Source organism: Ornithodoros turicata, chromosome 2 (assembly GCF_037126465.1).
Source record: "Ornithodoros turicata isolate Travis chromosome 2, ASM3712646v1, whole genome shotgun sequence".
Classification (NCBI taxonomy): Eukaryota; Metazoa; Arthropoda; class Arachnida; order Ixodida; family Argasidae; genus Ornithodoros; species Ornithodoros turicata.
In genome coordinates this window covers 104694631-104709300 of record NC_088202.1, presented here as the reverse complement: position 1 = coordinate 104709300, position 14670 = coordinate 104694631, and the positions used below count along the sequence as shown (strand labels likewise).

The 14670-nt window shown below is 46.6% G+C and overlaps 1 protein-coding gene across 1 annotated transcript; it reads left to right on the top strand.

Annotated features, from left to right (window-relative positions):
• The first annotated feature begins 3433 nt into the window (after positions 1 to 3433).
• Positions 3434 to 6315, top strand: LOC135383924 (neprilysin-like). The gene is made up of 2 exons (XM_064613207.1): positions 3434 to 5386; positions 5890 to 6315. Exons 1-2 carry the CDS (start codon positions 3551 to 3553, stop codon positions 6193 to 6195), a joined length of 2142 nt encoding a protein of 713 aa, XP_064469277.1. The 5' UTR covers positions 3434 to 3550; the 3' UTR covers positions 6196 to 6315.
• The last annotated feature ends 8355 nt before the right edge of the window (positions 6316 to 14670 follow it).

Here is a 14670-nt window from a genome sequence, read left to right as displayed (position 1 = left end):
CACAACTGTTTCAAGCTCCAAATAGTCCTGTTGCAATTTGAAGACCATACGTGGAGCTGCATTTTTTGAAACATGCTCCACATAACAAGCATGACAAAGTCAGCACTGGATAGCAGGACCCCGTCCCCAAGCAGCTTTTCGCACGCTGCAGTTGTATTCAACAAAAGCACGTGAGTGCTGGGAGAAAAGGACATTCAGTTTGGCACAATCGCGCCTGCAAATAATCAGAACAAATAAAGGAAGCAAACAAACATAGAAGGTACTTCTGTACTTCAAAAAGAGATAAGTCCTGTGTCTCAAGCAGGTGCTACCACTTTCTAAGTAGCTTAATTTGATTAAGCTTACATCACTACCTGATTAACTGTCCTAATGAGTGTGATCTAATTGCGTGAAGTAATTATTTGGGCTGCTTCGGTGTGTCCATATTTGCGAGGCAAAGCACCGCTGTCGTTTACTAAAAGACTCTTTCTAAGGCGATGCTTGATATAAATCATACTAAACGCATACACGGCTAAAACAACGGCTGTGATTCTACAGAACGATCTCTTTCTGCCATGCGAGTATATCTTTTCCCGGACCGTTCTTTATGGAACAATTTTTGTCCAGAACGCAGTACGGGATATTATATACATGGTTGTTGTTAACCTCAAGTCGTTTCTTATTGAAATATTGACTGGGAAACGTGCTGTAGTACAATCCCCAGCGCTGCACTGCAGTGACGGTCTAGTTTCGGAATGAAAAACATAACGTAATTAAGAATCGAACGGCAGGGCACCTGTGAAACACTGTTAGGATACATCAGTATACTGGCACCTTACAAAATTGTGTGATGACAAACAACGACCAATGCTTGCAGCGCAATAAATACAATCTCTGTTGCCTCCCATTGTTTTCTATGGGCACACAAAGCACTTTAGGGCCCACCAACATGGCGGCTCGAAGGCACGCCTCTCCCCCACGAGCCCCTCTCCCATGCGCGATCCAGCCTTTTACAATCGAGATCAGTGTTCGTCATAGAGCACCGCACTTTAGTCACGGACATTTTGCTGACGACCTACACGCAATTAGAATCAGTGGGCAGAATCAGTCGCGATATTAAATTCCCAGAGAAGGAGCTGTCAGGACAGTTAACAAGTGGAGAAATGTAAGCTTTAGGCAGACCTTTGGTGTATTGTTTGATATGTATGATAGGGGGTGGAGAATTGTCTCTGTGGCAAAGTGGTTTCAATAAAGGCGTTTCATCTGATACAAACCCGTTGTCGCCCGATCTAAACACCGGCGCCAACCGTGATTGTGTTTAGCCACGCGAAGTAACTTGCAGCCGTCTTGACAGCTCTCGCTCCGCTTAACGACAGTATCATCCACCATATCGACAGGGTGGAGGCTGTCGTTCCCGTGAGCGACACCGTCGCTTACGGGCGACGCGTTTGGAGCGCAGGGAATACCAAATTCTCTTCGATAGCGTTACGTTGCGTCACATACCACGTGTTCTCGCTCCCGAACGACACGTTCGCGCTACCGACATAGATCGGAATAGGCCCCCAGTGTAGAAAAGATATCGCATCGGCCAGCCCTCCTCACGTGAACAACTGTGCATATCGGACGCAGAAGCAAGCAATCTACTTTTTCCTTGATCTTTCGAACATTGTTATGCTACTCAGATGTTTACCGGATGATTAGTTATATGGAATGTTACGTTATTGTCAGTCATACTCATTAAAGACGGCGGCCACCAGTATTCATCTCAATGGGAGAGCGATTTTGGCAGTCCACCCCTGTTGTGTCGTCGCCCGAAACGAGGTTAAGGAGCGCACGGAGACTGGTGGTTTGAGAGTAATGCGACAAGGTCTAATAGACCTTGTCGCACCAGTCCACCGCGGAAAAAAAAGAAGGCTTCATCTCAAGAGTTGTGTTCTCTGAAAGTCAATGTCGTAATCCTGTGCGCAATGTGGTTTGTTTTTACGGCTTAGTTCGCGCTTGCTTTGTATAGAGACACCACGTGCACTCCGAGAGAAACTCGTGCTCCAGAAGATGGAAGGACCCGGTAAAGCCATCTTTAGAATAGGCTTCCTGTGGAATGGAGCAGAACAAGGCCATATAACTAATAATATGTAAGGAATTACAAAAAAAAAAAAAAATCTTACGAGGGGTGTTCAAGTCAAACCGGGACTTTCTGTCTCCTGAGTGTACAAATGGCTCGCGCTTCTTCTTTTTCGTAGTTTTGACACGCGACAGGCCTCCGCGTTCACCACGTGGTGGTCCAAAGTTTGTGCAAAACAGAAGACAGGTGCTGGACAAGATGGCCGACAACGAGGTGAGCGCCCACATCGAACAGCGAGTTGTCATGAAGTTTCTTGTGAATGAAGGCGTAAAGTCATCTGAAATTCACAGAACAAGACTTCAGGCTCAGTGTGGCCACGATACACTTAGCCGCAGCAAAGCGTTTGAGTGGTGCAAACGGTTCCGAGACGGCCGTACATAGTGCAGGATGGTCCCGGCCGGGGCGGCTCATAGCCCAGTGTCAGAGTTCCTGAGAACATCCAACTTGTGGAGCGCCTGATCCTCAAGGGCCGACGGATAACATGTCTCGATATCAGTAGTGCATATAATGCGATCAATAGTGCAATTACTGCAAGGTTCTCAGGGATGTGCATAAGGCGCTGAAGCAAAAGCGGCCGAGCCTCATCACCAAAGGAGTCATCCTCCTACAGGAGAATGCACGCCCGCATAACCGCGCATCTCACGACACACACCTTACAAGAACTTGTCTGGCAGTTGCTGCCACATTCCCCTTACAGTCCAGACCTCGCCCCCAGCGATTTCCATCTCTTCGGGCCACTGAAGGCGTTCCTTGGGGGCCGCCACTTCAGCTGCGACGACGAGGTCAAGAATGCGGTCCGATCATGACTGCTACGCGCGGGTAAGGATTTTTACGCTGCCTGGCATCTAAGCCCTCGTGAAACGCTGGGGCAACTGCATTAGTGCAGCTGGAGATTGCGTTGAAAAATAAAACCAATTTCTCGCCTGTAAGTTCATTTTACTTTTGCGAAAAAAGAAAATTCCCTGTCTGACTTGAACACCCCTCGTAGAATATGAGAAGCCACTTTGAAACATGGCTTTCTTGTGACTTATTGCTTTTGTTTATATAGTAGTTTCAATCTAACAAGGTGGCGGAGCTGCTGTACCACCTGACGTCACTTGTTTGTAAACAGGGAGAGGTCTATTAGTAATCTTGCAGTTACATACTCTCTTCGAGAGGATGTCCGCCTGGCCGTATAACTCAACTGCAAAAACGACATCTATGCTGTTCTAAAAAAATTTTTGTATAAAAAAATCTGTAACGGATAAAAATGAACACACTGTGAACACAATGGTTTGGTGAACGACGAAAAAGCACGTCAACGTGCTGTTGACAGTAAGCACTCGTGCGCCATATTCGCAGCTCGTCGTTACCGTTTAGCTTTGCCTTTATCGCTTATCAAGTCGTCGCACTACGAAGGCACGAACATTCAATCGTCCAGTAGACATCACGGACCATTGAATACGCATCATGGACGACACAAGCGTTGAGCGACCAGCAGAACGCCTAAGCGTACTCAAATATCTTGCATATTGGGGCATCGTGTCCGCCGTCTTGGTACTCATCATGGCCATTCTAGGTTTCATCAGTCTGCCCTCAGTAAAGTGGACGACGGTAGCTCCTCGAAGACATTCGGCAGCTAAACCATACCGGGTTCCCCGCCGTTTACGAGTTCAGCAGGCCCCTACCGCCAACGGTTCTTCAGTGCACCTCTGTGGTTCCCGCGCCTGCGTTGAACAAGCCTCGCGTCTTCACGCAGAACTGGAGTACTCCGTCGACCCCTGCGCAGACTTTTACCACTTCGCTTGCTCTCGTTGGATTCAGAGACACGAGAAGACATCGCAAGACCAGGTCTTGTCGAACCTATATGCAAACAAACTAGCGGACCTACTAGAAGAAGAACATCCCGAAGTTCCTGAGATGAAATATTTCTTCGGTAACTGCGTACACCCAGAGGAAAATCTGTTTACTGACGTCCGCGCGACCTTCTTTTACTTGCTCGGCTTTTCTGACTGGCCATACTTGAGTTCGGCGGCTCTCCTTGTGTCTCCAGAACAAGTTTCCGCCAAGATAGGAGCTGTCTTCCGGGAGATGGGTATAGAGTCATTGTTTCGATTCTCAGTAGCTGAGGATCCGGACAAGCCACGGCTGAAATATCTAGCTTTGGAGGAACCACGTTTGCTTTCCTTATCTCGTGATTCGGCTTGGATGGACACAGCTTACAAGAGACTGATGGAATTCTACGGGAAGTTCTCTGACACCAATATCACGAAGATAGAGCAGGACTTGATATCGTTGATGGAACGTCCCGATTTGGATCCTTTGGCATTAAAGCGCTGCAAGACTATGACGCTAATTGATTTTCCAGCCATCGACTACTTACGGTGGGGAACGCTGTTCCGTAACGCGTTTGGTACAGACGCAATCTACGAGCAAGACGTCGTTAAACTGGCGTGTGCTGGATATGTTATGAACCTTTTCAACCGCGGTGCTTTGCCTAAGGTGACTGATCTTCTCAACTACATTCTTTTCCGTATAGTTGTCACATTGAGTCCGCTAATGGCCAATGCTACTTTACGCGACGCCACTTCGTACGCTTACGTTCCTTCTGGCGCGACTCCTCGCCACTTATGCGTGCGGCTCCTTGATAACTACGAACCAGCAGTCCCGATGTACCTCGCTTATAACGACAGCACCAAGTACTTCGGTGGATTTCGCGATCTGGAAGACCTAGCTGTTAACCACCTTAGTGGCGCGTTTGAGAAGCACGTGAATGAAGTGTTTCGTACTACCGGTGAGTTCCGTGTGTCTGCCCTTAAGGCACTGCAGGGGGTCTCTTGGGATCTGTTTCTACCAGGACCTATGGAGGACACGACCTTTAGGAAACAGTACTTAGACGGCCTTTACTCAAACACGCCCATGTCACCATTGGCATACTTTTATTATTTTTGGATTAAGAAGACGGTCATGCGACGACGTCGCTCATCTGTGGGACGACCACGGGAAGACCGTCTGTGGACGGGATGGACTGGGGGTTTTTTGAGCAATTTTCCACGGCTGGAGACCCCGTACCATCACCTTGAGATTCCCCTGCCTGTCTTTGATTTTGAGATGTCCCCCGACTCTTCGGTGAGGCACCTACATATTCCACGCGTGGCACCAAGGATGTACCACGTCCTCTTGAGGTTCCTCTACCACAGAGCGTTGAACGATGACCACGAGGGTGATGAAAGTCCAGCTGCTATCTTCGAAAGGGTTCGCCGATGTGTGCAAGAGCAGTATGCAAGTATCCAAGCTGCGACACAGGTAAACAATGCCATAAGCTTGCTCAAGCTGAAGTGTTCATCGATCCCAAAGGGGATGGGGACGATGAATTTTTTCTACACTTTATTACTTTAGTGTGTATTTCGCGTATTTGACGTCAACACGTACAGCTTCAACATGCATTCTAGTCGGGACTTGACCGTAATGACCACCAGGACGTCACCGCGGGCATTCCGCGGTTAACTTCTGTGGTATATACAAACAGGTGGGCTCTTGGCACCCTCGAACAAGTAGCTTTTGAGGAAAGGCAAATGCAGCGACGTAATTTTACGGATTTTTTAGGTACACATTGTGTTCAATGAACGAGCGATTTTCTATACAAGCGCCATCAATTTGATTACTAGTTACGTAACGTATGAGCGATTCAACCCAGTGTTATATTCCTAAGCCGTTGATTGTATCGGTTGCAAGACTCATTGCATTGAACTGCGTTTCAGTAAAAATTCCACGCGTGGTGATATTGACCTATGTATTCCTACAAAAAGGCTACCTTGGCGGATGTGCTGGACGTGATCGCCCTGGTTCCTGCTCTGGAAGCATATCGATCCTATCTGCCGGACGAGGTGGATTATCGTCTTCTAACTGCGCAGGACCTGAGCAGCCGACAGCTATTCTTCATCTACTATGCAAGTTCTTTTTGCGAGACAGAAGATGTATCCCGCACAGGAACGTCGGGCCGCCTTCGCGTGAATGGTCCTCTAAGAAACATGCCAGAGTTCGCAGAAGCATTCAAGTGTCCTCCGGGTTCTTTCATGAACCCAACTAAAGTGTGCGCCCTGGCAGAGTTATGAGAAGACATGTGGGATATCTTGATCGCATAATCTCCCAAAAAATATAACCGTAGGTCACCTGAGTGGTTTCATTGTACTGTTACAACATTTGACCGTATCAAAGATGAATTGTTTATGGCATTTTCGTGCAGTTTGATCGTATCTCAATGAATAACAGATACTAGAGAGTTTTAGCAGACCGCTGATAACGTGGCTAGCGTCGAACCGTATTAACCGGAACCAATTAGTGGATAAGTGGTGGTGGTTAGTCACGCGCCACTGCGATTGGTTCTGAGAGGCACGATAACCTTATCAACGGTATACTAAAACTCACTACTGATCTAGACGGCCCTGCTGTTGGCTCCACAAACAACTAATGAAAGCGAAATTTTTCGTTGGGCGAGATTCTAACGCGAATGAAGGTTACCGGTCTTGGTTCAAGTAACTGCAAAATGTAACCCATAATGTAAAAAGCCTCAGTCTGGTCCATGTAGTGTTCCGCGTTTCCGGCATTTATTCCTGGGTAGACTCGGCAGGTGTTTCTCGGCATTTATGTTTTGTCAAATTCTGATAGTTCAGCATTTTAAAACGTTTGTGCCAGAGGTAGATGCGTCGGCAGCTATAATCAGGACTTTGGAGTGCGAGCAGCTTGTTGCGGACATTGAGAAGACAAATAATTTCCTTTCTTTTGTTGGAGTGTTCGACGTGTACTTGAACCCTTTTGACACACTGATCAAAGTGTTTTGATCAGTTGAAGTGTGTGATCGAAGGAATGATTTTCCGTGAACTATAGAGGCTAGCAGCTCAGCTGGGCGGTATTCCCCGCATTCCACCTGGAAACGAGGTGAAAGAAAAGTGCAATCGGCATTTTCGGCATTTAGCACCAGATGCAAGTGTATAACTCGGAGTTTTTCGGCATATTTCGGAAAATTCCGAAAACGCGGAACCCTACAATCATATTCCATATTGCAATATTTCCCACGCGTCAGTTCTCTGGCATCATTTTGTCGAAACTTCAAATGCCATGCGGCTTTTCCTTACCAAGAATTCCACGAATTTTGACAACTCGTACACAGCTGGCATGGCCTTAGACAAACTCCCATAGCCTTACACTGGCCCCATAGGAAAGCCTCTGTTTATAACACGGTATAATTATGCTTTGGCAGTACAATCCCTCAGACGACACTTTTTTACTTGGTTACACTTATTTGGCTTTTTAAAAATGTAACTGTAAAGTAACTAAATTACTTCAATGTGGTAGCTGTAGCTGTAAGTATAGTTACATTTCAAAAGGAGTAACTGTAACTCAGTTACTATTTTTTAGTAACTTACCCACGCCTGTTTCCATTGCATGTACACCGTGTGCTCGCAGCGCACATTTCTCGCAGCGCTTGAAAGCCGTCGATAAATCATAACCGCTCTCATATTGATGCCCGGTGTTTTACGCATTCACCCGAATGAAACTGTGGTGCAATGGTTAATGAAGAGTTAATTTTAACTGCATCCAAAACACATCGTTCCTTTTAAGTTGGAAGGTTATATAAATTATGTTACTTAGGGTTATTTAAGGTTAGAATACGTACTGTAGGGGGACACGGCTGTCTAAAATCAGCACTCCGTGGTTTATTTCATCTCAAATCTCCAGGTGTTCCACGACTATTTCTTTCGAGTAATAAACACATGCGGCACATGGTCCACCTCCAAATACAATGTTGGCACCACACTTTCAAGCGCAACAGAGGTAATATGGGACGGCGAAGTACTGAGAGGCGATTTTAGCTAACCGTGTCCTCAACAGTACATAGCAGCCAATGGTATGGTAAATTAAGGTTTCTGTGATTCTCAATTTATCGTCGTTCAGATTAGAGGTTGAGGATACCCACAGCCTGGTGTTCTTCGCAAATTACGAAATTCCTAGTGTATACACAGCATGAACAAGCTTAGGTAAGCAACGCCGAAAATAAAACTTTGACAACATTGTTTCACGCATCATAACGTGGTCTTTGTCATTAGGCATATCAATCGGAATGGTTCAGTGCAAATCACCACATGAAGAAATTGCGGTTTATTCTCTCCATGGGTGTTGAACCGTTTGATGCAGCAGGCTTGATGCCTTTGATAGCGATGCAATCCAGACTCCTACTTTACATGCGTGGCATGGCTGTCATAATAAGAAAGGTGTCGTCTTTCTTGCTGGTCACTAGTCTGCTTTGGCATTTTAAAGCTCATATCACAGATCAGTGATGTCACAAGCTGTTTCTCTTGGCGCTCTGGTCCAGCATTATCAATTTATGGGATTCTTTTTATTATTTTTATTTTATTTTTTTTGGGGGGGGGAATGTACCTTATGAATTGGCAACGCGTTATATCCTGAGCTAATAACAATCGGAATATATGTCGTTGTTCATGTTTCCGTTGGAGTGAGTGTTCTTTATTTACCACGCCTGGCATACTTAACATGTTGATGGTATCATTTTCTTGAGCTTGAGGTAGGGACAGGAACACAAATAAATGTTTATTTATTTATTTGTTTATTTTTATTACCTTACAGAAGCAGTTCATTTTTGTGTGTTCCCCGTACGACCTTTATAAACCTTACGACCTTATCTAAACATGGCCTGTGTTTGAGCTGCGTATTTCAACACTTCGAGACTACAGGCGACAGGTTGGTCCTTGCGGACAAGGAAGGGGGCTTTGTGGTTGTTCCACACCACATATGTGCCCTGAAGACGACCCAAGCCTCCCAGAAGAACTTCAGAGCGACGGACGGAGCTTCAGGCAATGACGTCTTATGATAATGTCTCCTCTTTGTGCCAAAGGGAAGTGCTTCACAAGCTGGCTAATTCCGTCAAGGCGAATAAGAGCAAATTTCTTATGTCATTCTTTACGGCAAAACTCACAAGCCGGACATTACTTTCCGCACGACCACCACAGAAAGAAATACCTGGCAAAAGCGTTTCTCAACCTTTCTAGCAAAGCAGCTCAGCAACGTACACGTCGGTGACCTGTTTTTGATAAAGAATTCGGATTCGTCATACAGTTGCTGCAACTGATGGACGTGAAGGGGTACTCCCTTGTCTCCATCGATGTAGAAGACCTCTTTTATTCAATTCCCCAAGTCCCCCTAATCTAGGCGGTGGAATCCCTCATTGAGGACACTGGACTTGTAACCTTCCAGAACCAGGCCGGAATGTCAATTTCTGCCTTTCTAGAGCTCCTATCAGCCTACCTCTCAGCCACGGTGGTAAAACATGATGACCAGTTCAACATCCAAAAATGTGGTACCCCCCATCGGGTCCCGGGTTTCACCGACGCTATGTGACATTTTCTTAGGGATGTGCGATAGGTTGATAAAAGAGGAACTGGAACCTGTGTGGAACGCTACGTGGATGACTTCCTGATATTACTATATAAGGACAACAGAGCCAACTTCAAAGAGACTCTTCTTGGAGTGTTTAGAAAATGCATGAAGGGCCTCAAGCTCACGTTCGAACTGCCGCGATATGGGGAATTGCAATTACTGAATTTGTGCGTACGGGTCCCCCACATCATTTATGTTGGAGATACAATCCCAGAAAAAAAAGCTCCTACCTTACAAGCCAGCCCATTCAATGTTGGTAAAAAGAGCTATAGGCAAGTCGCTGTTGGGGAACGCTCTAAAAAGATCTTGCGTACATTGTCTAGAAAGTAGCTTCCAGGGTCAGCTGAGTAGGTTAAGATTCGCGGGATTTCCCGAGGAAGTGCTGGTTTCCATAGTGGAGGAGCTTACTAAGGAGCTAGAGAACGACATTGACTCTAAGAGGAGAGACCGTCCTCCTGGCAGACCTGTATCGATCCCCTACTTCCATAGAATTGCTCACAATATAAAAAAAAAGTTGGCACACGTAACGGGATGAATGTCGTCCTTTTTGCGCCATTAAAACTACAGTCCCTATGTGGAAGGGTGAACCAACCTAAGGCCGCCCTCGGTGGCTCTGTCGCTAGCGTGTCCCGGCCGAGAACGATGGCAACTTGGTGGAGGGGTACAAGTTGCTCAGACACGCCGTCTTCCTAGAGGGACGTTAAATGTGGTGTGCCGTGTGTCGAGATTTCGGCGCACGTTAAAGAACCCTCAGGTGGGCAAAATTAATCAACATACCACTGTGGCGTCGCTCAGGATCACAGTTGTCTCGCGACGTAAAGCCCCAAATTATTAGAACCAACCTAAGCAAGTTATTGGCTCCAATGTGAAGCATCGTAGGCTGTACACTCGGTGCTCGCAGGGTGTACTGTATCCCGCTTCGGTGTGGAAAATTCGACATTGGGCAGTCTTGCCGGTGTTTGAATGCGCGGCTATGGAGGCATGCAGCCTCTCTTAATCGTACTTCGTCCGTGCATCTCGCTGTACATTGTGTTCTTGTGCCCTCCATTTTTGAAGCCACACAAATTTTGTCAACGTTCCGATCAAAGAGTAAGAGAGATTGTTGAAGCTTTCTTTGTTGTAGTCTATGCAGACACATGCGTTAGCATGTGTGCTCGTGTGTGGTCCCGTGTCTTGTGCTCACCGACCGTGAACGGGATTATCTCCGTCATGACTGGAAACCAATTAGCGTGCCTGGAATTCCCCTGTTTGACACGTGTCGGTGTTTGTTGTATCACTATCAGTCTTGATAAGGATGGCGTGTTGTTCCCCCGAGGTACGATCATGTGTCATCCATTCCAGTTTACTGTGTACAGTTCTGTTGGCACCAATAGAACTCAGTTGAGAGTCTGCAGCCGTGCTGTCCGTGCCTTCGTTGTAGCATCTTCTACACTACGAACTGTCACCAACTACCCCGACTCATATCCGTGGTGGTTGACCATGCATCAGGTGTACCGTGAACTACGTTTGCGAGCGCCTGGCTACCAGGATCACTGCGCGACATCATGTGGTCCTTTGCCGGGGCGCCTAAACGTGATCGCCTCCGTTCATGGGACGTTACTTCAAATTACACGTGTTTGTATTGCGGTCAACAGAAGACATGTCTTATTTGAATGCCGCGTTGGGCTCGTACATTCTGGACCCTAGCTAGACTTTGTACGAACGCCTGCTGCTGCGTAGTGCAATTCAATCAACTGCATGGAACACGGAACGACCTACGTATGGAACATACCAACAACAACATGACCTAACCAAGAGGACCGTTTTTACGCCACGGACTGCACGCGTGTGTTCTGGTACTGTACCATGTTCACCAATCTTCCTTTTCTATTTTTCTTCTGCGGTCTAAAATCACATAGCTGTTGAATGTCTGGCACCCAACGCGAGAAGAGATCTGACGATGAGCATGCCGCAGACCGCGAAACAGCGTTTTCAACATGCGATACCTGTTTCTTGTTGAAATAGCACCTTCGACAACATCTGCAGTGTCTGCGACAGGCTGCAAGGCGTTGAGCCGTTTCTTCCACGATGAATTGAATTCCCCACGGTGAAGCACGGAGGAGTCAACGTCACGGTTGAGCAACATTCTGAATCGAGAATCTTATTTGGCAAAGAAGTTAATCAAGGACCCCGTGAATCTGGCTCTCCAATGATCAGGGTGAACGGCTTCGTATGTGATCGTAGGTGATCGACAAAGAGTCCAGAATCTTGTCTCCACATTCAAGGAGGCCTTGTTTAGAACTCATCGCAACGGTTCTCGCAAATAATATTACTATAGAGACGAAAAAGCTGCTGACGTTTGCATTAGCTGTAAAAAAGTAATATAGAGAAAGCTCGTTTGCTGTGTACAGTTGAATGGAAGCGCGGACCAGCAATCGCGCTGCTAAAACAACCATTTCATTTTCGCACATTTTTTCCAACTGCTACGATTGCACTATATAGGTAGCGCATTTTGGGGTGGATCTTCGTGGTGCATTCTGGGTACGCGCGTTAAATGCATCACTTCGCCCGTGGTTCGCCACGAGCTCTCGCGCGAGGGCCAATCGCAACGTTTATTTGAAATCGTGTCCTACCAAATCGGTTTTTATCCAGCCACCACGTGACGTGTGAAGCGCGTCAACTTTAAAAATAAGAATAACGTTTGTTATGTATGTGAGAGTTCAAGATCTCGCTGAACTCACACATAGCAAGCGTTATTGGTTTCGGTCCATGCGTCGCGCAGCGGCATGTGAATACCATTTCGGTATGCCGGGACTTCAAGTAACCGTTGCGATAGGCCTTCGCGCGGGACTTCGTGGCGACTCACAGGCGAAGTAAAGGCTATACGGAATATCGTTGAGCTGAACATCTGACAAGCTGTTCCTCCCCCTCACCTACCCTCGGAGATCTGGTCATTGATGCTGGCACGAAAAAACGTTTGTGTGGCACTCGTACGCTAAAAGCGCAAAAAAAAAAAAAAGAAAGAACGGACGAAGCACAACAACGAGCGCCTACTGTCAGCACTTTAGTGGACCACCATTTGGCTTTCGACGACCAATGACTTTTCGTGTGGCACATTTCAGAGTTCACGCGTAGGCATGGAGTATATAGTACCGTTGGTGGCAATGAAAACGCCCCAATCATCACAATAAATAATTATAGCCAATATAGATAATAAATAACAATAAGTTATGTTGAACTACAGTGTGTACGCGTTGTTGTTCAGAGTTCACGTCAAGAAATTTAATTTAGTTTGACAAAATTTTGGTAAAATTACGTTTGGTATGGTGCAAAATTCCCGAGGAGATAGGTGCCATTGACCCCATTATTTTTAGACAAGCAGATGTTTTGATAGGCTTTTGTGACACGTGAGGAGAAACACCCTGCATTTTCTCCGGCGTGTTATGGCTGCTGAAAACGGTAGCTGAACGTGTTGGCTCCGAGGCAGCCTTCGGAGCCTCGTTTTATGAGCTGCTTAGCACGAAGGCTGCTCCAGGCGACAGTAAAAGGCACTGCATGAATTGATGGCCAATAGAACGATAATCAAGTAAGCCCCCTCCCTAGCCATCGCGAGTGGCTGCGCGCTATAACCATGAGAAGAAACAGGTGCTATGTCAGGTGCAAGGTGCTAGGGCGTAAAATGCGCCGTTAGACGTCCTGGAGATTTGTATGGTCGTTGGTGTAACGACCTACTCCGGTGAAGCCGAAGGGAGAAGCGTTTTCCCGCGCCGGTGAGGCCATTTTACGACAAGCTAGCAGAAAGATTCAGATTTAATGCACCTATACATATACCGCGTCACTTTTGTCGGTAGAACTCACTTTTCACAGGCAACTTTCACTCGGTAGATTTGACACGGTGCTGCCTGTCTTCGGTAGTTGTGGCAGTGTGTGACTGACCGTTAAGTTTGTCGTTGCAGCTAACGGTACCCCTTTAGCGTCGCTGCCGATGTCCGTGCAGCAGTTTCTGCAGCGATATGGGGAACTGAAAGTGTACGATTAATTTCTCGTCCAAAGACGACGAATTTTGAATATTTTTTAAGCCAGTAGTCTTTGCACAGTTATCGCCGTTTCGGACGTGTATCTTTGGAAGATCATCGAAACGAGAAATGCAGAGAGTGTCCATTATCTACGTTGTCCAGTACTCGCACTAGGAAGTGTACATTGCGTCGAACAGTTACTATGCAAAAGACAAACATGCTCATGCTTGAAACCTGAGATTGAGGAAGAAATTCCGGAGTTTCGTGGGAATTGATTTTACGAGCAATATGAAAGTTAAGTTTCTGTCGCTAATTGCCAGCCTAGACAGGCCGACAGACATCACTGAGGAGCACAAACAGACTAGGACACAGAACGGACACGGACGGGCGCTACGTGACGGGCTTGGCTACCACGCTTGGCAATGAGGAGAAACGCTATAGTACTTATTCTCCATCAAGGAGTACTGTGTCTTCCGTGAATGGAAGAAGTGGCATCGCATATAGAACAGCCAGCAAAGGAGCCACGGGCGGTCTCTGGCTGACAACAAAGGCACCGCTTCCAACTTCGAGGCTTGTAGATTTGTTCGTCATTACTTCATCGCATGTATGTATTCCCGCTGGGAAGCTGGAAAGAAGCAAAGGTTCGTGAGTATACGGGAACGCTTAGAGAGCAAACAAAACATGATTCAGCTCAGACTGACCGTAACGAAGAAACGAAACACGCTTTTGAGAAAAAGAAAGCAATGGAAAGAACCTTCCATTACGGAGGCACTGCGACTTTGTTTCATGTTGGTTAAGAAGACTTCGTTGTTTGTCTTCTGTAGGCGCGTGTTTGAGAAGGGCTCCGGTAATTACGGTGGAAAATTTCGTTGGAGTTTCGTAAAAGAGCATGAAGGCAAACACCACAGACGACAGTCCGTGCGTTGTTTGTTGATATGGCGTGGTTTATGAAAAATGTGGATAACATTTGCTCGGCAGATTTTTAATGTTACTTTACAACGGCCTGCTGCGCACTCCTAGAAATGTCGCACCTGTAGTTTGAAGCGTTTAAATTTCTTAAATTGCTTGGCGTCTGTATTGGAGGCACCGAGAAGACGGTTCCACTTCGGCGATGAACGAGGCAGATATCAAACGTGAAAT

Bases quoted from the DNA above. Each gene is read 5' to 3' on its own strand.
- LOC135383924 (XM_064613207.1), top strand. From the start codon at position 3,551: ATGGACGACACAAGCGTTGAGCGACCAGCAGAACGCCTAAGCGTACTC. The intron at 5,387-5,889 runs GTAAACAATGCC...TCCTACAAAAAG, and splicing joins GTATCCAAGCTGCGACACAG to GCTACCTTGGCGGATGTGCT.